Source organism: Solea solea, chromosome 17 (genome assembly GCF_958295425.1).
Source record: "Solea solea chromosome 17, fSolSol10.1, whole genome shotgun sequence".
Lineage (NCBI taxonomy): Eukaryota > Metazoa > Chordata > Actinopteri > Pleuronectiformes > Soleidae > Solea > Solea solea.
Genome location: NC_081150.1, coordinates 13,341,639 through 13,364,394, shown reverse-complemented (window position 1 = coordinate 13,364,394; position 22,756 = coordinate 13,341,639). Strand labels below are relative to the sequence as shown.

The 22,756-nt window shown below is 41.4% G+C and overlaps 1 protein-coding gene across 3 annotated transcripts in view; it reads right to left on the bottom strand.

Moving 5' to 3' along the window:
- fndc1 (fibronectin type III domain containing 1) overlaps positions 1–21,913 on the bottom strand; it is a 33,529-nt gene extending 11,616 nt beyond the window's left edge. Inside the window, exons 1-15 of one of the 3 annotated variants that reach the window (XM_058613671.1) lie at positions 21,760–21,913; positions 14,898–15,092; positions 12,957–13,025; positions 9,733–9,978; positions 8,836–8,934; positions 8,616–8,733; positions 8,323–8,510; positions 7,670–7,777; positions 6,764–6,952; positions 4,112–6,676; positions 3,902–4,017; positions 3,387–3,498; positions 2,902–3,252; positions 2,216–2,290; positions 1,128–1,277 (exon numbers count right to left, since the gene is read on the bottom strand). In XM_058613671.1, coding sequence (XP_058469654.1) covers positions 1,128–1,277; positions 2,216–2,290; positions 2,902–3,252; positions 3,387–3,498; positions 3,902–4,017; positions 4,112–6,676; positions 6,764–6,952; positions 7,670–7,777; positions 8,323–8,510; positions 8,616–8,733; positions 8,836–8,934; positions 9,733–9,978; positions 12,957–13,025; positions 14,898–15,092; positions 21,760–21,832 — 4,654 coding nt within the window. In that variant the 5' untranslated portion in view covers positions 21,833–21,913. Of the gene's footprint in view, positions 1–1,127; positions 1,278–2,215; positions 2,291–2,901; positions 3,253–3,386; positions 3,499–3,901; positions 4,018–4,111; positions 6,677–6,763; positions 6,953–7,669; positions 7,778–8,322; positions 8,511–8,615; positions 8,734–8,835; positions 8,935–9,732; positions 9,979–12,956; positions 13,026–14,897; positions 15,093–21,759 lie in introns of those variants that run through there. The other 2 variants (XM_058613672.1, XM_058613673.1) reach the window with 2 other exon arrangements.
- Between the last annotated feature and the right edge of the window lie 843 nt (positions 21,914–22,756).

Sequence of the window (22,756 nt, the reverse complement as noted above, 5' to 3'; positions counted from 1 at the left end):
GATGGATTGTCGCTATATTGCTCCGAGTACAAAAATGCCAATGGTCTTATTATGTTTATTATAAAAACTTCCAAAGTGGAAAGTATTTTCCTTTCGCTTTCTGTAATTACTAGAGCAACAATTTGTTATTGAAGCCTGTGGCTATACATGTTCATGGTCAACTCTTTCAAGGACTAAAAAAAAAAGCCCTCCTTAAAAACCAATGTAGTTTTAAAGGAGGTTGCAGTTGCGTATAGATTTTGTTTTTATGTCTGTCAAAAAATATATATTTTTTGAAGTATGAAAGGCCAACGTAAACATACAGAAAATGTAAAAAGAAAGCAGGGGCCCAAAGTTTACTGTCAAGTCTCAAGACATTTAACAACGTGTCCTCAGTGAACCTTTATATTATGATCCCATGTCATGTAAATGCCCAATGTGAGTTAGTAAGTTGCTCATACATGTTTATCCTATAATTTTCCTCAACATAACATATGGAAAGTCATATATATATATATATTATAGTATCTGCTGTATGACCACCTCCAATTTGCACAAACACTATGCCGTAACAGACATTTTAGATAGAAATGATGAGAAGAGAAAAAAAACATTTTTTTTTCTTAAATTTCTGGTTCTATAAAGTCAGACATGGGGTTATTTATTTATGAGGTATTGGCAAGATGGAGCAAGTTTATTACGACTGCACAAAACAAAACAGAACTCCCATCAGCCTGTCATTATTTACGGCACTGAGATCATACACACACAGGGATGGTAACATATGATACTCAGAAACCAAGCATGTAAGATCAATTGTGCTACTTTATGTATCATTCTTGCTAGTTGAATTATAAGGTGAATATATAACTTACCATAGAGATCTATGTCGTAGCAAATACAAACCAGTAGAAATGTATAACCTGAGAAGCTAAGGTGATGTTTTTTCAAGAAAGTACAACTTATGTAGATCTGTCATCTGGTATTAAGTTCCCTTTCAAGATCCGTCATGCAAGATGGAAATATAGTATTAAATCATGAAAATCGACGCTTCAGTTGCACAAACTTGTCTATCCATCTTTGGAAGAGATTGAATTCAAGAATAAATGTAGAGGGAAAGAGGAAAAGAGAAGTACAGATTTCAGTACCTGTGAATCGCCTCTTCCCACTGAGGTCAAACTCAGATGAAGGGCCTTGGTTGGAAGGTCTTGTCTGTGGGGCTGGAGTCACGATTTCCATGGTGGTGGTGGGAAAGGTGGTGGTAGGCGGTGGCAGGGTGGTCTGAGTGAAAAGCTCATCTAACAACAAAGCATGTGTCAGGGAGATTTTGAAAAATGTCTTTATATTGTTACTCAGAAATGCTGCCCATGACTCATTAATCCTGCAAGTGTCACCATGAGCTGCATAATAAGAGAATTAAAAGATTAAATGAACTGTGGGATGAGATATGTGAGCTCACTTTGGAGAGACCCACCACCCAAGCCTAAATCATTATGTAATATTTTGCTACCCTCTTTTCCCATGTCATTTTCCCATGTCAAGTTTCCGAGGCTGAAAGTGTGAAAGGGTTCATTGGGTGAAATTCAATTCATCTTTCATCACAGTTTTTCCTCTGTGCTGAATCAGTGGACCTTGTCATTACATCATGGTCCACACACATGCAACCAGCTTTGAGCCATGGCAGGGAAATGCTGAGAAAAATAATGTAATGCTCAGGTTGACTTTTCTAGCAAACCCCCTAAAAGGAAAACAGATAAAATATCACAAGCTGCTCACATGTTTACTCAATCAGATATCTATGGTGAAATCACAACATACAAAAAACCAAACAGCAGTTTTCTATTCAGCTGAAGCTAGGGGTTATCTATAACATTACAATGCAATGTTAATCACCGCAAATTCATCACATTGGATCTTTAGCCGGGGCATTCTCTTAGTAATGCAGTTCACATGCAGTCTGAGTCAATGTCTTTGCAAGAAAAGTGATTAAAAACAGTCAGAATGGAAAGTATCCAATATACCAGCAGTGAACCAGGACCAAGTCCAAACAGATATACGAGAAGAGACAAAAAGCAAAGACCACAGGCAGTGCAAAGAGGCAGACGGTGGAGGTACAGATAAACAGATGGTAACCAAACAGGGCAATAGACGTTTAACAAACAATGAGAAAACAGTGCAGTTTAGTCCGTCAAGCCAAGTGGCAATAGTGCGGTCTGAAGCCAAACTCAGCCAATACCTTTCTTAAGAGCTAAAGCATCAGGCACCATGGTCACTGTAACCATGAAGTCCATTTCCAATCCTGAGGATTCCTCTGTCAGAGAAGTAGAACAAGCTGTAGCATCAATCTCATATGGCTATTGCATATATGTATACATTTCTTAACTGGTATAGACACATACACATGCACACCCACACAAACCATCCTGAGCACAGATACAAGCACTTTAATATTTTAAGTGTCAAATGTGCACCTGAAGGTTTTGTAAAAAAATATGTACTTTCTCCATTTTTCGTGAATAATTGCATCATCAGGTCTTTTCTGCTTTTAGTTTACCTGGCTACTGTGGATCAGGCGTACAATTTACAAAGCATTTCAACTTCACACTGAGACTGAATAACAACAGAATTACTTTTTGACAGCAGTGTGCTAACTATGAACAAGCAGTGCTCCAGTAAAACAGCCAGGCACCAGATGTGGAGACTTTAGTGTGGTTTAAGTGGTCTCACATCAGTCATGTTCTGATCTGATGTCAACATCTCTCTCATGGGATCCAATTACAGGTGGACATCTTGGATGTGGTCTATGTGATTGGATCTCAATGCATCTAAATGTGTTTATTGTGGCTACTCATCAAAAATCTTTACTTTTTTTTTATTTTTGTATGACAATCTGCAGTTTGTGATGGATGAAGATAGACTCACCTTCTGGATAACAGTCCAATATTCCTTCTTCATCCAGAACTGGATACCCATACTCATTTGTTTTAGAAAAGGTTCCTGGTGGACAGGTTGGGTACGGCATTGCAGTGGTAGGCTCCTCTGTGGTGATTGCAGTGGTGGTAGGAGCAGTGGTGGTGGTGGTGGTGGTGGTGGTGGTGGTGGCGGTGGTCGTGGTGGTGGTCGATGTCCTGCGGTTAGGCAGGTCCAAGCCAAGCACAGGTTTCCCTCCAATCATGAGGACCTTCTCCTTTGGGTTGATCACAGGCCGACTATCTCTGCCATGGCCAAACAGTGCCATACCTTCCTGGTTTAACAGTGGACTGCCCCTGTGGTCTGGCAGGCCGCACACAGGTCAAGTGAGAAGGATGGGAAACAGAATTTGCATGACCGCATCTCAGAACCACATTCACGTTCAGTCTCTATATAGTATGTTTAAATGTAATGTGAAATCGATGGTAGTGTATCACCAAAAATTGTGCGGCCATCCTCGCCAAGCACTATTCTCTTGGGTTTGCCTTGGGAGTCCTGGAGGATTTGTCCATCCTGGTTCATAAGAATCCCCCTCTCCAAGTCTGCCACCTAGACAGACACAAAGAACAACTATATAGAGTAATCCGTGTAAAGACAATGTGAACTCGTATTGACTGTGTGATTTAGAATCCAATCAGTCAAGCATTTTAATGAGAACATAGGATTTGAAGAATTTCAAGGACACTTTAGAAGGATGGAACAAAAATCAGCATTCAAATAATATTGCAACATTAAGATAATGTAAAAAATAATTGGAAAGTATGGTTATTTGTTTTCTTGCCAATGGTTAAATGAAAAATGTGTCTGCCTATGTCAGATGGTTAAATTTTTTTACTTTGATATGATTGATTGTGATACTTTCTAACATTTTCATCAACATTATCCTCTCATCTTTTCCTAAATGTTGAGCTTTTGGTTAAAAGTAAGGATTTAAAATCTTAAAGTGGGGTACCCATTTGGTTCCATCAGGTCCAGTGATGAACCTTTGACCAGTAGCCTTACTGGTTCCATGAGATGTGGAGGAATCTTTATTGTTTGCTGGTGTCAGGTTGGATCGTCCATTTTTACCTGAGTGATCAAAGTATTAAGTTTTTTCGATTCACACCTATTATTATTTAATTTTTGCTCATAAAATCTCATGCACTTTAACAACTGAGTTTACCATTTCCTATGGCAGGTTTGGATGAGCCTCCATTGGTTGGTTTCCCTCTGGTGATAGGGTACCGAGGCCTAGACCCCTGTCCCCTAAAGCTGTCTCTGGATGAAGAAGAAGCTGAAGATGATGACACTGTGGACTGTGAGTTTCCTCCAGTTTTTGCCTCTGTCTTTGTCTCAGTAGTGTCAGTGCCAGCTTCATTATCTGAAGTCAACACTGATTGAGGTGAATTTGACGAAGAAGAATCAAACGAGGATGAAAATGATTCAGGTGTTGACGAACCCAGTCTTGTGTTCTGAGCCGGTTGTGGTCTGAAGGGAATTCTAGACCCACCAAAATGCCTGTTAGCCGACAGAGGGGAGCGTACCCTCCCATTCGCCCCCACACCAGGACGACGGAGAGTTGGAGTGATTCTTAAAGATGTGCCTGTTCTGGTCTCAGAGGTAGTTTCCCTTGTATCCACACTCTCGTTGTCCTCTATGTTTCTGTCAAGGTCAGCGGGTGGAACAGCAGGACTCTTCTGAGAGACAATGGGATCTGAAACTTTGTCATTTTTCCCACTAACTTCCCGACTCCCTACGTCAACATAAGACTTATCATGATTATTATTATTATTGTTACGAGATGTTCCTCTATGAATGGTCCCGCTTGAGTTTCTGTGTCCACTCATAGAATGATGGGAATTTGAAGAAGTGGATGGTGAAGAAGAGGAGGGGGTAATTGGGTTTTTAGAGTCACTGGATGCAATATTTTTATCAATCAAAGGTGGCTTAATAGAGCTTGCCCTAACCCCATTCTTTAGTGAGTCATCAGTGGAAGGAGCATTTAGATCTTCACTGGTCTCCTGTATTGTGGACACCCCAGAGGCACCTGTGGCACCTGAGATCCTGGTGGGTGTCCCCCTTAAGATGGGTCTGCCAGCCCCTACAGAGGATGAAGTCCTAGTCCATGGCGTCCTTCCATCCTGCCGGGAAGATGATGTCCTTGTTCCTGAAGTTCCTCTGCCTGGATAATGACTAGCTAGCCAGGGGAACCTTTCAAGCATTGATGGGCTAATTCTGGTACGAGAAACCGCAGGTTTTACATCAGTGCTCTCCTCCCTTCCTTCTTTCTTTACACTCTCCTCTGTGGGTTGTGTTTTAGTGCTTAACGTAGGCTCCTCACTAGGCTCCTCAACTTTTGCTACTTCTGTATCTGCGTTTTTAATTTGACTGTCATAATTTCCTTTGCTGTATGTTAAATCTACCTCAGGTGATGTGTTTGAGTTGTGTGTGCTATGTGACGTTGCAGAGCTGTGAGAGCCTCTGTGTGATATTGATGGATGAGAACCAGATGTAGCGGCAGTGGATGGATGTTGTGAGCTGCTTTGTGATGTTGATGGCAAAATGCTTGAGCTTTGTTTATCTGATATTTTAACGCCATGTGACCTGGACTGTGAGCTAGTCTGAGGCCTGTCGGAATTATACGTATCAGATGTTGTTTGGCTGTTAGTCCTTTCTGGTACAGTGGCTTGTGATGATGCTGAAATATGTGTCTTTGATGTTGCGGGGTTTAGAGTTCTGCTTGGCATATTCAACTGTGAGGTGATGACAGGTTTATAACCATTCAGCATTCGAGTTGAATTGCCTCTTAACAAAGGACGTCTTCGACTAAAACCATATCTAGAACCAAAGTTAGACCCACTGTTGCGGCCTCCTGAAGCTGGACTTCTACCAAGAGGGGCAGTCCCTGACTGCTGTGAACTGTCCTCTTTAAGAACTGGAGTGGAAGGTTTGTTGTAACTAACTGTGTCCTTACCATAGGTATCTTCACTCTTGGGGTATGAAGATGCCACATACTCCTCTCTACTGGCTGCAGACTCTTGAATATGTGAGGAGGATGATAAAGAGGGGGAAGAAGGTGAGGTTGAGGGCGATGAAGAGGGAATGGAGGGAGAAGAAGATGATGATGAATCAGAAGAGGGAATAGAGGAGGATGAAGATGATGATGATGAAGCAGAATTAGATGCTGTTTTTTTATGGACCCTTATTTTAATGGGCCTTCTGGGAAGTGGTTTGGGTTGAGCAAAAACTGGTTTATTTGGTGAGGGTGTCAAAACTTTGAGGCTGGGTGTTTCAGTAGTTCGCGGCTCCTCATTATATCTTGCATCCTCCTCAAATTCAGGAGACACGTCATTGTCTGGTTCTTTTGTCTCAAGAACAACCTTCAATGTTGTTGTTTCTTTGACTGGAGGTGGTGTTGTGGGTATTGTCTCATCTTCCTTCTCTTCATCTTCTCTATCTTGACCCCTTCCTCTGGAGGAACCCCTGTTTCCCGAGTTCCTACCCAAGCCCCTTACAGAGGAGAAGATGCTGTGATAAGAGCGTGTCTGAGAAAGCGGGCGTTGACGCCTGTTGACGGATGCAACAGGGCGCGTCTGAGGACTGGTGACTGGTGACATTGTGGTTGGCTCCTCTGGTGCTTCTGTTGACAAGGGTTCAGATTCCTCATTGTCAATTTCCAGTTCGGAAGGAGTGTAGCTAGGCCTGTGGATGACCTTGGGTTTTGAGAACGACGAGGCAGTGCTGCTGGCTGGCAGTGGACACACATTGTCAAGAATTTAGGATTAAACTAATTTTGAAGTGCCCATGCTTGAAAATAAAGAGCAGCAATGCTTACATCCTGGCATGGCAACACTGAAGGCCTTGCTTTGTGGTCCCTGTCCCCTTCTATTGGTGGCTCTAATCTTGAAGATGTACCTGTCTCCCGGTGTGAGGCCCTCTACTGTGGCTGTTGTGGTGCTTCCACGGTATGTCACACTTTTCATTCCAAATGGCTTCATGGCAGGAGCATAAGACATGATGTATTCTGTGCAGAAGTAGATGATGAACAGTTATAGTTAAGAGATGTATTGAGACCATTTAATATTGTAAGGTCGATTTAGGTTTTAGCTACTTTCATGTCCTTTTCAAGCTCAGATTTTACAACAGTCAATATCTGCGATAACCCAATGTGCTCTTGTGTTTGTATTCCACTTTGAAAGTGGAGATGTTCTTCAGTTCTGATGTTAGATGAGAGGTTAAACATCTTCAAATGTAGCTCAAGCAAGTCCAGTTGCCACAGCTACAGTAACTAGTGAAGAGAAGTAGAAATATCACTGACTTCCATTAGTTGATCATTTTAACACATTCTCAGTCGCTGGCAGCTCCCACACTCAGTGATTTATTTGTACTACACATATATAAATACCTTGCTTTCATTGTTTTGATGGTAATTTACCTAATAGTCGCAATATTGAATAACTTTGTGGCTTCAGCACAGCACACATTACCCACTTGAATCATGACACTAACTACTAACATGCTGTGTAACACAAGGAAGTTTGTGAATCACAAATGGCATAAGGCATAGGACTTCACCTCATCCAGGTAGCTTTTGCACCGGTCAAATTACAGTACCAACACTGTCAGTCAGTAACAAAAGAAAAAGAAAACTACAATATAGGTGGTGCTGGGATAGCAGAAAGTCAAATTTAAACACTTTCACATTTACTAAATAACTATTAACTAACCCTTTGTAACTGACCTCTTATCCTGCCATTGGGTTCCTCAGGTGGATCCCATGTTGCAATGACAGCAGTTCCTTTTCCTCTTAGTGGCTTGACTTCAAAGTTCTCCGGTGGTCCAGATGGTGCTAATGAGTGAAGGGAATACATGTGCATGTGACTGTAGAGACAACAGTTAAAGGAGGAGCAGCAGGACAGAAACCAGAATCCACACACAGGGAACAGCAGGAAGAAATTGCTGGTCAAATTAGGAAAAAACAGCAAGGATATTTCTGAAGGAAATACTGCTGCAATACATTGTCAGAGAACCTCCACTTGAGATCCTGTGTAGAAGCACAGAAGGACATATGAAATCTGAGACAGGTGCTAAATACGGACTTTAAAATTAACTGCAACTCTAAGTCTAAAACCTACAATCATGACAGATTGGCAGCCAAAGTTATATCAAATGAGAGAGTAAGATGAGAAGAGAAAACAGGCACGAATGTGCAAAAGTAATTTCTCTTCTGTGAGAACAATTACTCTTTTCATACTCTAAGGAAAGTGCAGGGCTTCGGCACGTTATACGCACCTACTTTTATTAAAAGTAAATAGCTTTCCATCTCAATAATTCACCTGCTTCACAACCTACAACATTATAGTTCACAAGCAATTCTCAACTGGCAGTACAAACCTGACTCAGGAGTCCTTTGAAAGACTGAGACGCTCCACTTGCCATGATTTTCGTCCTGGGAGATTCTTACTGAGAATTCATACATGCTGTCGGCAGACAGTGACTCTATCATCATTCGCCTCTGGGTGCTGTCTTTGTACTCCCAGCGAGCCGACTCGCCCTTCTCCCTGTACCTAACTGTGTAGGATCTGATAGTAGAAGAGAATAAAAAACGTTTAATTTCAGTGAGACGGTGTCATTCACCCCCTCTCTGTCTCATTCACCGAACACATGTACTTTCAAACGGATCACACCTGATTTCCTCGGGGTCCACTTTCCCCATCTCGAGTGGGGGGTCCACCCAGGAGATAAGGACGGACTGAGGAGACATGACCCTGACACTTATGTCCCGAGCCTCGTACTCTGGTGGTTCTGGTGAACACACACACACACAAACAGACAACCACACGAAACTGTTGAGCCATGTATTATTAACCTTACTAAGAAGAAGAGGGGAAAAATACCTGCAAATACCTGGTGTGGTTATTTTAGTTGCGACTGCTCTGTTGGCGGGTGCTCTCTTGCCCAGGACCTTCTGTGCCTGCAGTGACACCACATGAACGGACTCAGATGCTATGAATAAAAAGGGACACTTACACTTACACTATGGACACTAAAGATAGTACAAACAATATCGATGCATTTAGCTCAATTTATTCTATTCATTGTTGTTTGGAGACTCAGTCTCTTCATATGTATACATCATTATTTATGGCAACTTAACACTTTTATGTTCCCCTACAGACCTGGTATTAACATCTGTGTTAGTGGACAGTGGACAGAATTATGACTGTTCACACCTCGCAAAAAAAAAAAACGGGATCGGATCTGGCTTCAAGAACAAAGAACAAAATAGTGTTTTTAATGAGTTCGACTGTACAGATTTGAGTGTGTATGTGTCCATCTGTGTCTCGAAAGACTTGTTGAGAGAGCGAGAGAAAAAGAGTCAGGAGCATCTGAGTGAATCAAAGCCTTATACAAACAGTTGTAACATGAAATTTGATTTTTACCCCAGGATAAAAGAAAGCATTCAATGATCAGTGTTACTTCTGTGGGGGCAGCAGCTACAAATAATTTAGTTTTGGTGTGTAGAAATCCTGCAGTTTACAGTGAGACTGCAGCACGTCAAAGGATGCCAGCTGGAGACAGTTTCTGATCCGTCCTGTGGCCACATTCCTACATGCTCAGGAATGTGGCCACATGTGTCCTCAAACCACCTCCAAATGTCCTTTTTTGATCTGACGTGGAGGGAAATTTAGACGTGCTTACAAACCTGTACTTGGTGCTGTCACCATGTGATCGGACCACTCAGATGTTAATACCAGGACAGACCGGGGGCCTATAAGAGTGTGAGATGAGCAGTCTTCTTACTTAGTTTTGGCATGTTGCGGTTCCTCTGATCCGATTGCGGTTTGGTGTTGTGACGCTGTCTCCTCTCCAGCAGGGGGGTTCCTGCCACAGCTCTCTCAGGCTGCCTTGGACCGGAGGAGGACTGAGGTGCCCTCCTGTGTGTCCGAGTGTTGGAAACCCCTGATGGGTGAATCGTCCTGTCCACCCTGGTGGCCCTCTTGACAGAGGGATGATTTCTGACTGCAGTTTGTGAAAACCTGACCGGACCTGTTGGTGGATGACAATGGAGAAGAAAGTCAGAATAAAGTTCATCTTTACCTTCATGATCTATAGTTCATTCATGGTGTGTGGAGAGATTCAACTGCCCTGGGAAATGAGTCAGTACAACAATTCTAATCAGGACACATTGCCATCTTATCCAACTTTGAGTGTCCTGCCCTCTGATTTAATCCCACACAAGTAATCAGTCTAATTTGGAAAACAACTCAGGTTTCAGTGCTGAGCAACACAGCACATTACTCCTTTGTCCCTCTTTTATCCATTTCTTATAATCACTGTCAGATGAAAAAGATTTGCTGTTTCCCAACAGAGGAGCCCCATGCTAAATTCAGAGTCAGGTCCAAACCAGAGTGTGATGTAGGATTTCCCTGTCCAATGAGGATATGCCAACTGAGATATTGTGAGAAGGAGCTTTTTATTTATGGGGTGTAAAATACATAACAGAAAAGGTGGTTTGTCTCAGTAAGACTTGGAGTGTTTTATTACATGTCTCTGTCTTTATCCTCCTGCCAGCACAGCTGAGCAAATTACTTTTTGTATCTGGAGAGCACTGACAGTTTATTTCGTAATGCAGCAACTCCCTTTTGATTCTTGCTCTTCCTCTTACATTTTTTTGGTTTTATTTATTATTTTTTTTCACTGTATCTGTGTCTGCACCTGTGGCATTTCTCTCGCTCCAAGTCCACCTGAGCGCTATCAAAAAACACTGGGGGCAGTCCAACATTTTTACTTTTAATGACAAATTAAAATCACTTTGACTTTCTAGATTGTTGCTGAGTTGTGGCTGAAAATAAGAAATGCATGCTTAAGTCAAGAAGGCAAACGTTATTTGCAGCAGCAGAACAATAATTACAGTATAAAGTATAAAGCAATGATCTTCTGCTGTTCCAGTGTCATCACGGGGTCCACACCTGTCTGTTTTTCCTCACACTATAGTCCGAGACAACGACGCTCGCTATAAAGCTCGCTCCATTTGGTTTCAATCAGCTGACTTTTCATTTTTCCGATTTTCTCCTTCCTGTCTTTCTCTGTCTGGAAAACTGTCACAGTGCATTCTTTGGTCTAGGTCGTCATGCCACGGACCGCTAAACCATTGACTCCACAGTGCTTTCACTGCCAGATCCTTTCTGTCTTTTCCTGGAAGCTCAAATGTCTAAAATGCTGCGAGTCTACAGCACACAGTCAGACAGAGAGAGACATACTACTGTTGCAACAGAGAGCACCTCAGTGTGTTCAGGTTAAGTTGCTCTTGTCTCCTCCCTCCGTCTTCACACAACTCAAAGACTTTGGGCCTTAGTCCTCTTCCTTTCAACAACTACAAAAGCAAATCTAAACTTTGCAAATGTGATTTAGTGACTTTGGGTCTTACAGTGGATTATATTTCTCAGTTTAGCCACAGTTTCCTTCAACAGCTACACAAACAATCCTCAGTGGCTTTCTTGGAGACAGAAATAATGAAGTAAGCCAGAGCTGGCAGAGATGTTCTCTAACTGATGTCAAATAAACTACAGGATTATCTTTGTCATCCATTATTTTAGCCCTGATTATTTTTTATAAAGACATAGTAATAATATTGTGATAATCGGTTTAGATAGCATTTGGAGCGTTTTGTGACAATTAGAAACACAACTAAATAGACTGAATCTTGGGCTTAAGTCCTGTATAATCTCCAAATGACTTTATATGGCAAACGCTGTTCGTAGCAGGGGAGCAAAAAAAACACCCCACTTGGTGACATGTGCAATGCCTCTGTGTTTCTACAAGATTAAGTCATATTAACCGTGTAGAAACACAGAACTTCTTTGACTTCATTCACTAGAGATTTAACTTAACAATTATGTGCGTCTCCGCAGCAGCTAGCTCTGCCTTGAATAAATACGGGTGAAACTCTAGAGCAGCATGGCGGTTCAGTGGTTGGCACGGTTGTCTCGTAGCAAGAAAAGTCCTGGTTCTGATGCTATCTGTGTGGAATTCGAATAGATTTGTTCCGTGTTCCCTCCACAAAGTCTACAGAAGTGGTTTGGAGGAGCTTAACTGTCCACAGGAAAAGGAAAAGTACAAACACAAAGCGTGCGTGTGTCTACCTGTTCTACACTGCTGTGTGCTCCCATGACATACAGTGTTCTTTAGTGATTCATGACTTTGTAAGGAATTAAGAGGACAATAACAAAGGCAACGGGTCAAAGTGACGTACTTCCTTTCTTCTTTATGAGCCTGACTTCAAAAAACAACACATGACAAAACATCTCATTTCCTTTGAAGAGTTTAAATAACGGTTAGACAAATATTATTGCTGCATAGCGATCCTTTTTTTTTATATTCATTGTTTGATTATTTGGTCCTACCAATCCATTCATCATTCTGTCTCTAAATTTGCCAGAAAACCCGCACATTGTTTTCAACTGCGTACACGGAAACCAATATGTCCAAATTCTTATCATGGCGAGGCAACAGTCCTGACCACTGAACCACTGTTCTGCTGTTTTGTAACTTTTTACATGTTAAAAATCCACATGAATAATATCTAAAGTTAAATTGATAATAAAACTAAATCTACATTTGTTTGTACCTTTGAGACTTGTGTGCTTTGCTTGATTAATTAATTACTTTAAGGGCAATTCATTTGCTATTCCTTGACTACTACATTAACTCTCTGAAGTTATCCCCTTTCATTTTACAGTCACTGAAAACAGTGACACATAAATAAGTGATAATTAATGAGGTGGTCGACATGAGAAGAAAAAGAGAAGCCTTTCAAATAGATGATATTTGGATCAAGAAGGGAAACTATGAGTCACAGACAAAAAAACAGAAACAGAAACTTTCACCACAAGAAACAGTTCATCATCATCAGCTTGGATCTGGCAGTTTCTCTGATATCCAAAATGACTTGGATGGATGTTAGACTGAGATGCATCACTCCCTTCATGTTGTTGTTGTTAAAGACACCTTGAGTTCAGTTTTACCTGTTGATGAGTTGTTGACAGGTGCACCGCCCAACACAGCAAATCCATCCAGGTTAACCCATTCAGGGTCTAAAAGAAAGAGAAAGGATTTTATTGTTGAATAGTGTTATTTATGGAATATATTAAAGTGTTGGACCTTAAATGGAGGGTTAATTCGTAGAAGTTGAATACACTTCTCATGAATACATCCATAAGTGTATCATTGCTTTAGAATAAAACAATAAGGTCACATACAGTATGTACAGTATATATACATATATATACAAATATGTATGTCTATATATATATCCTGTATATACACATATATGTATATATATATATATATACATATATACACTTTCTACATGAAATCAGTAAGTGTTTTGTTGTGTTGTATATCTGACTTTTAACATAGCATGACCTAGAAAACTTGGAGCTGCGTGGTGAAGGAAACAGCAGCAGCTGTGATTGGCTCAAGCAGGCAAAGTTAGACAGCTGTTCATGGACCACTTGATTTGTTTTATAACATTTTCAATATCTAAAGATCATGTTTGTGATTAAAATACGATTGTCCAAGTTTACATTTAGCAGTAGAATCCACCACGGAAACATTTCATGGGCGCTTCCTGCCATTTTCAGCCATAGTCCAATCTCACTTTACCGTGCAGCTGTTGTGGTTCTGCTTTGCCTCCATCAGTTGTGACATAAAATGCATCACATCGCTCAGAGTGAGTTGTGTGGAGCTGACAGACTTAATCGGCAAGTCATTTGACGGTCGTTTGAAAGTAGTACATTTGTTTACACTGGAAAGTTATGCACTGCAGCAGTATAAGTATAAACTGTCAATGTAGATTTATCAAACAATGTCTCCTACACGAAATTGTGTTTCATTTGGAAATACACAGTTTTATTTATTTATTTATTCCCCCAGTCTTACACTTGTTAATTTCCCCGAGGGAACCTCCCAAAGGGATTAATAAAGTCGTCTGTCTGTCTGTCTTTATCTTTACTGTCCATCTTACTACTCCCCGATGCTCTAGTCACCTTTCATTCTTTGTTACTCTAACAGCCGCTGGCCAGGCACTTTCATGACGTGGAGGCAAACAGCGCGGCGTTATTTATGACGGATGATGCTGCTCTCGCGCTGCTGAGGGAACAACAAACACTCTGCAAGGAATTTCTGGAAAAGCCAATGCTGAGACACGGCTCTGTTGCCAGGGATTTATGGCAAACTGAACTGGAGCTGGAGAGACCACAGGGCCGCCACATCGCACACTGGGCAACACACACACACACGCACACACACACACACACATCTATGAATACATATTTCTGAACACAATACAAAAGAATGCCCAACTTCATCATCATCATCACTTGGCTCCACCCGCTGCCACAGCCGTGACCAAACAAGCATGTTGTACACACACACAAACATGTACACACACAACGTCAAGTGGCCACAACACAAGAGAGCGGGGTTATAGGATCTGGGCGGGGTTTGGGATGTGGAAACGAGGGAGTTGGCTACAGACTTTCAGCTACTTGTGAAGTATGGCTCTAAGATGGCAAGGCCAGAGGAAAATAGAATAATGACTAAAGCAGACGAGGCTGTGTCATGTGTATAGAAACATAAGGACCTGTCTTATGTTTTACAAGGAGGGATAAGGAATACCACAGACGCTTTTAATATCTAAAAATAATGTTCCTCCTCCAAAGCCTAAAATAACCTCCTTCTGTTGATCTTTCTTTCTTTCTTTCTTTCCTTCTTGCAAACTTAGATAATAACATATTCAATGATGGACTTACTCACGGATAACAGAAGTGCAGAACTCCACCACAAGCATCGCCTCAAGCAAACACCATGAAAACTGATATTAAGGACTCAATTGTTCTCAACGTCTCACATCCTCTTCTCATTCACACCAGTTCTGCTGAAATGTCCCAATGTCTCTGTCTTACCGACATCCTCCAGCAGAGGAGAGCGGACGTCTTTGCCCATTTTTGTGAAGCGGTGAGACCTTGTGGGTTTATTAGAGCTGATTACGAAGCGGTCCACAGGTCTTCCATCCAGATGGATAGAGGGCTCCCAACTCTCCCTTAGACCCTTGTCCGGAGAGGTCTGTTTTCCACTGTGTGTCCGCAGGGGCTTCTCTGCTGCAATGCAAATGACATTAGAGTCAAGTTTGGTCTGTGTAACATTCATTTGAACAATAGGATTTTTGTTCCTTGTAGTAAACGTGACGGCGTGTTGTGCCAGTGTGTAATCCTGCAATTTGCTCTGCTCTATATGCTGTTAATACACCTCTGTATTTATTACACATGGCATAGTCAATTTAATCCTGATGAAGCATAAACAAATGTGCAGGGAAGCCTTGAAAATCAATCAAACAACCAAACTAGTTTGATTGTTAGATAAATACATGAGAATTTGTTTGGGAAGTAAACGCTCAAGACAACAATCAGTTCAAAGAGTAAGTACTTTATAAAATCTTTTGTGAGTAACACACTGTATGTTTTTCTTCCCTTCGTATTGTTTGCATGCACACAATGCAACGCATGACAACACAACATCAAACAGGCCATCAATCCAATAATATAAAACATGACATTATCGCATCATCTCGCATGAAAAGGAAAAGCAGCTTAAAGGCCTCAATGAACCACTTGAGATATTTACAATGGACTTGATTCATTAGGAACAGGCTGTGAGTGTAAGAGCTTGCAGGGATGCTAAAAAAAAACAAAAACAACAATGCCTCAGCTGAATCAACAAAATTGACACTACTAGGAAGTCTGAAATATGGAAGTGTTTAATGTGCTTAATCTGATCACATCTGCCAGAATAAGAGCACATTCATCAAAGTTGGTGTCCCAATCTGCTTAAGGGGGGAGCATGAGGGTGGCCTGAATGGTTTCTTTGTTATGTATTGGTTTAGTTTTGAATAAACTTTGCACACTACCACTATGAAGCCAGAAAGGTTAGATTTCACTCATTGTCGCCGTATATACTTTGATTGAAATGCTAAATAAATGATCGTGTGGCATTTTTCTGTGCAAACATAAACTCAACAAATAAGAAGGTAAGAGGAAAATCCAGCCATCTTCTACCGCTTTATCCTTCACATGAGTGTCACGGACATAGGGCAAAATGAGGGGTCAGTCCATCACAGGGCATCACATAGAGACAACCATCCACTTCAATCTGAGCAGTACGTGTGTGCATTTTTCTTACTTAGGCATCATTTAAAACAGTATTAAACTGGTATGAATATGTTTTAAAAGCTGAAAAGGAGAAAAATATACCTTTGCTTCTCTGCAACATTTTAGTGTTAATTAGGAGAAGCATTTTAAGATCCACCACTGGCTATAGTCCTTGTAATGCAGTCCTTGAACAAAAGTAGAGCACACTTTACAACAATTGCTGCCACATAACTGTGAGTGTTGTCTGTCCATCTCATAAACATCTGGTTCCTATGACTCTCTGTGCTCCATAAAGGTTTACAACAGCAGTTTTGCTTTCGCATCAGTGCAAAAATCACTTTATCCCTTTGAATTCTCGGTGTCTCCAGGTGTGCTGCCAGCTGTGCCTCCATTTTTCACATTCAGAAATCACCGCAACTCGGGCCTCTCGTGCTGCAGGACAGACCTGAGGTTTTAGTGGGTGCTAAAAGGATCATCTCATCGTTTGCTTCTGCAGACTGCGGAGAGGCACCACTCTGGCAGCAGGCCTCAAGATTCAGACTCATGTCACGTTGTGAGTCACGGCATGAAAGAGAGCATTCCCTGTTATTTGAAAAAAAAGAAGCTGTCCTCATTATTTCCTTATTAATTTGCGGTCCCAGTCGAGTTTTATCAGATATCTGCCGCAGACTGCGCTGACAAAAGTTTGGACCCACTTCAATCAGTTGCACCCTGCATCCAATAAGTCTGTGTATTACGTATGATGGGATCTGCTCCTCTGTCCACATATCATTCACTGATTTGGCCAAAGGCCTGCCAGATATTTCTGATTAAAGCGTGGCTCCTTCGAGCACAGCAGATGCATGATTACCTTCCAAGAATAAACAGTTTGGGGAGCAGTTAAGCAACTGAGTGGATGTAACATCATAATCTTGCAAGGGGACGCTTGGTTTCAGGGCGTTACCAAGGGAAACCAGAGCAAAGATACCACATTTTCTCTCCTGCATTCGTGGATGTGGAAGACGAATAGACAGTATGATTCAGTTAGACAGTGGAAAGTATCAAGAATGTGAGGAATGGCGGCAAAACCTGAGGATTATTAAGTCACGATAGCCTAATGACACAAAGTCAACAGTGCAGATAGTTTTGTGCGCTGCCAATTTGAAACATCCAAAAGACAGACACGCACATGTGCGTGCATGTGTAGTTTGGTATAAAAACCATATGCAGGTAAACCCTGAGGTCAAAGGACTCCTGTAAAACCACTCTAGAGAGTACTGTCTCTCATGCACCTGCAATGCACTCCACTTTTACAAGAGGACACTCTAGCCACAAAATCTCAGACGCTGACCCTCTGCTCACCTCTGCCGAGTTTCCCTTTAACCTCCAGTCACTGCCATTTTCCACACAGTCCCGTCAGTAACCGGGATCACCAGTGAACGTGTGCGGAAGTATAGACATGTGTGAACGGGCTAATGAGGGAGATGATGCAGTTTTGAATGATCGTCAGATCTGCAAGCGCTTTGAAACGAGATCAGAGAAGTCATTTGCCGAGGCGTCTTGTCTTTCCAGTAACTACAAATGATGCAAAAGTTTCCACTTTCCGATTGTTTTATGTTTTATTTGGTGCAGCTCAACAAGCCGTCACAAACAATTAGACATGTCTCTGCGGTGATTCTCTGCCAGGACGTCTTGTCATTATTTGTACTGTGTGTTCCTCTTAAAATTTCAAACAAAATTTAAGTTGCACAGTCCAGTCTTTCTGGTTAAGACTCTAAACCTAAACCTCCAGTAAAATAAAATGACCATAAAAAATGATTTTCTTATTCACCACTACCTCAGCAATGCAGAGATTTTTGCTTTTTTTCTTCTTTTGTCCAAGGGTTTTGTTTTGAGTCATCCGTCAAAAATTCCAGCCAGAATAAAATGGGGGAAAACAAAATTAGTTGTGGTTCTCACAACACAAAAAAACAGCTAAAGTCGACTTGGTTCTGCATATAGTCCTAATGAAAACAACAACACATTATCTTAACAAAGACGCTCTCTTCCAGACTGCAACGGGTGGAGGCAAACACCTAATAAAACCTATGCAAACGGCTAAATACACTGAGGAGGCACTTGTTCTACTTCACTGATCAGTGGTACTGAGGATCACATGTGTCTGTTTTCATTAAAGATGACACTAGACCAAGGAGACTAAGTCGTGGGAAAATGTTGTCCACTTAACACATTTTTGTCTCGTTCGTTTTAGTCTTAGTGAGGTTTGATGGTGCTGGTCAGTGGATCGTCAGTGGATCGACTGAGGAGGCAGCAACTTCTGGTTGTGGCTGTATCATTAACATAAAAGTAAAGAGTTTTAAGGAACTGAATGGATCTACATTTACGATATAAGCTACAAACACAACAATTGAATTATTACATCTGCAGAGGTCACTTCAAATCCTTCCACACTTTTGACATAATATTGAAACTGGAAACAAATAACTGTCAAAGGAGTTGCACCTCTGTCTTTTGTCCATTTCCCCTATAAATTACATTTACGACTATGATAAATTGTCTTTTTTTTTTTTTTTTTACCTCAGGGCAAATGTATTAGTTTAGAAAGCAAGAGATTTTATTGGAAACCACAAATGAAAACCTGTTAAGTGAAAAGCTCAACATGAGTTTAACAGACCAGGCAGAAGTTGAAATCAAGGAATCCGATGGGAACAGGCAGAAAAAGAGTGAAACACTGTCTCCCTCTCATTACAGATAAGACAGCTGCCCTGCACATTATCATTCATTTTTGACACAAATGACTTCACTGCAAAAACAATATTATGTAGTGCAGAGAGAGTAATAAAAAACAAACAAAAACATAAAACCAATGGATGGTGGGCAGCGTTGTTTGTGAGGTGAAGGAATGTGGACACATGTGTCGCAGACATAGACTGTTTCCTCTGTGAAGTCAATCAGGAAGTAACAATATAATGAACATTGATTTCTGTTTGAATCCATCCATGGGAAAATGAGTCGACTTTGCGCTTGGTTTATAACGTCAGTAAACATTCTGCTGAGGAGTTAATGGTTTCAGTCGCTAGTTTCAGGTCTTCTTCACAACACATGATGTCAATGTTCCCGTTCAAAGGGAGACAGCCAATTAAGCAGGGGACATAATGACATATGAGTGGACACCAGTGTGACTGAGCTGGAATGTCAACACGGCACCAGGCGAAATGAAATTTCGGATTCCTAGGGATGAGTGATGTGTGCATTCACATTAGTCCCTACAGCGCTCTCCTGAGACTAATTCTAATGCCAGGTCTGAACACTTACCAGGCATGTCCAAAGTCTGGCCCCCGAGCTAATCACGGCCCTCGGTTAGATTTTGTTAGGTTTTATGATGTATTATTTACGGCCTGGGACGGAGTAGGACAGAAAATCCTGATTTTGCAACTTTTATCTGACTCCAGATGTGAAAGAAAGGCCATTTAAAAAAGGATAATTGTGACCAGGAAAATAAAAATGGTGGTGGGGGTTGGTGTCAGATCTTGCCGGGGGCTACAGAATTCTTGGTCGCACCCGTGTCAGTCTTAAATTCCTCTCCCCTCTGACCTCCAGTAACCTCTCTCAAGTAGTAACCGACTTTATCATAAAGTCAACACACCATTAAAGCCATGGCTGCTGCCCTCCTCACACCAGCACATCAATCACCAGACATGTCAGACTACATTTTTTTGTTAGGAGTTATACACCTGACACCACTACAGACATTAGTGTGACTTACTGTATTATCCTCTCTCACTAATAAGGTCTGACATGTGACTGTGTTAGTTTATACACCACACATAGTGTACCGACGTCTCCTCTGACAGGTGTGTTCTTAAGTCCAGGTGGCGTTTGTTTAAATAACTGGAACTGCATCTAGGAATGACATCATCACACAAGACATGCCATCACTGGCAGGTTTGGCACTGGGTCAAACTGTAACAAGTGATCACTGTGGAAAATATTAGAAATATTAGGCACACGCTGCCCCTGCCCCTTTCTGTGATTCTTGTGTTCTCTCAAAGAAAAGGTGTGGAAGTGATGAGGGTCCTGAGGTTTCTGTGAGAGCTGACAGGAGATGTTCCTGCAGAACTACGGCTTTTTTGAGTGGCGCAGGGAAAAAAAAATGGAATTCCACTGGCCTGCAAGGACATGATTCTCTCTTTCCCCCTCACTCTCTGACCCAATTACTACATTACATTCAACTTTCCAGGGGCTTATGGACTGAATGGACAATGTTGGCATTGTTTACAATCCAAATAAAGTGTGTTTCTGTTCTAGGTGCCCAGATGCCCAATGGCAAAAAAGCTTTTAAGACAAGCTGATGACATGAGAGCAGAGAAAATTAATGAATAACACTCTCCTGTCTCTTAATCAATCAAACTGTCTGTGATGGAGGCGTTTAAGTCCAAACTGCTCCACTCCTCGGCAGCAATGAAGTGTCATACCGAGCGGCTCCCAGGTGTGAAGGTGAAGACGTGAGTGAATGTGAAGCTGCAGGGGCGTTGCAAGTGTTGCAGGGGCAAATAAAGTGCACAAGCGCTCTTAAATTGCTTAATAAAAGGAGGGGGGGGGGCGATCCAGAGGAAAAGACCAACACAAAGAGCAGATGACCATAAGCACAGAAAGCAATGACCTCATACACATTCAGAAAAAAAAGAACGACTGGCCTTTGAACTCAGACAAAAAGTCTTAGCTGACTTCATTGCACTTTTGACATTTGGAGCCTGAAGACTTTCGTTGGCCAAAAATTGATTTTACAAACAGGACTAGAGAGACTTCAAAAACATGTGTGCTGCTGTGATCTGAAAAAAGAAACTATATGTGATTTATCCCTGCGCAGACAGGTAGAAGTCTGTGATAAAAGCCTGGATGTTATCTTTGATTAAAAGCATCTTGATTCACTTTTGATTCGTTTCTGGGATACAGTGCAGTATTTCACTCACTGCTGACAACTGCTGCAGGGCTTCAAAGCGTTACAGCAACACAGCCCAGAGGAAGTGTGACAGACAGAGAAGTTGAACCCCTTCCACTTACACTCTCCCATGAAACTGAATTTATCACCACCATCAGCTAGATTACTCAGCAATGCGTGAAATTGCAACTAAAGCACTCCCCCCCCCTTCAAAGTAGCCTGATTTCTATTATCATAATTAAATTGCTGATCACATTTATTCAGCTGTTTGAAGTAAATGAAGTGTTTGCTGCTCAACAGTCCAGCGTCACATTTTCCACCCATAAAGTCACACATCTGTCAAAGTCCATATTTCGGGTAATTGCTCACAATTTCACATCTGCTACTATGCACTCTAAATAGTTCACTCTATTGCCTTGTATGTGAAAAATCATTAGAAAGTCAGCAGAAAGTGCGCACATGTGCGCGCGTGCACATACACATTCTTGTGTTTTTTTCCCCCTTTTTAAAACAAAAGTATGAGCATTACATATATATATGTATATATATATATATATATATATATATATATATATATACACATATATATGTGATGTATATTAAAATGCGCAGTCTGCAGCAACATGTGTATACAAACTGCAACAGCGGACAGAGTGCAAAGTGTGCACCTGCTCAAGAGAAAGTAAACAACGCCTTTACCTGCCCATCCGCATCCTGGCGCGAGAAACGTGACGAATAGTGCTAAGAGCGTCCTGCTTGCGGCTAAAGCCATAGTGAGTGTGGCGCACCTCTGCAGCTGCGGAGCGACGCACCAGCTGCGCTGGATGCAGAGGGCTGGGACACACCAGCAGCCCTGCCCTCCCTTTCCCCTCTTCAGGGGTGGATAATAACTTCATGCAGCGTCTTAGAAAGGAGGGAAGACTTTCAAAGAAAAAAAAAAAGAGAAGTTAATAAACAGATAAACATTCACAAACCGATTAAAAATAGGAATGTTTTTAATGTCTTAACAATTAATGTGCTTTCCCTAAAATGGACTTTATCGTGTCACACTGGTGCATTGTTCAAATAGGCCTACAGTTCTTTGATTTTTGATTTATTATTTTATGTAAATGCCAGAATGTCTCCCTCTTCAGGGAGAGACACTGACTGGTAACAGGGGGAGACTAAGAAAGGAAAAGAACTGGCAAGCTTTTAATCAAATATGAGCTCATGGACACATTGTCCACAATTTGTATATATATGTTTTTTAAATCAGATTTTTAAAAGCATATTTGCTATGGCAGATTTAAGCTGCCTCTTATACAATTATTCTACAGTATAGTCCCACCTGTCTCGTCCTGTTCTTTCTTTATTCTCCACATCTGATTAAATATTTCCATGACAGCATCACTGCACCAGGTGTGAGACATCACGACTCCGGGCCAACAAACGAACTCCAACAAATGATCTAATTTTTGTGGACACAGAGTTCACAATTACATGCATTTTCCAAAAGGACGCTTTGACCACTAGGTGTCGCAGCAAAACCACATTTTTAAATATAGTCTGTGTGTACATAAGCCAAGCTGAATAAATAGTATACATATGTATATATCATATGTGTGAGCGTGTGTGTTATGTAGTTAACTGACGTGTAATAGTGCCAATAATTCAGTCCTAATATAATATTATTGTGCAACAATATGCTCTTTATTGT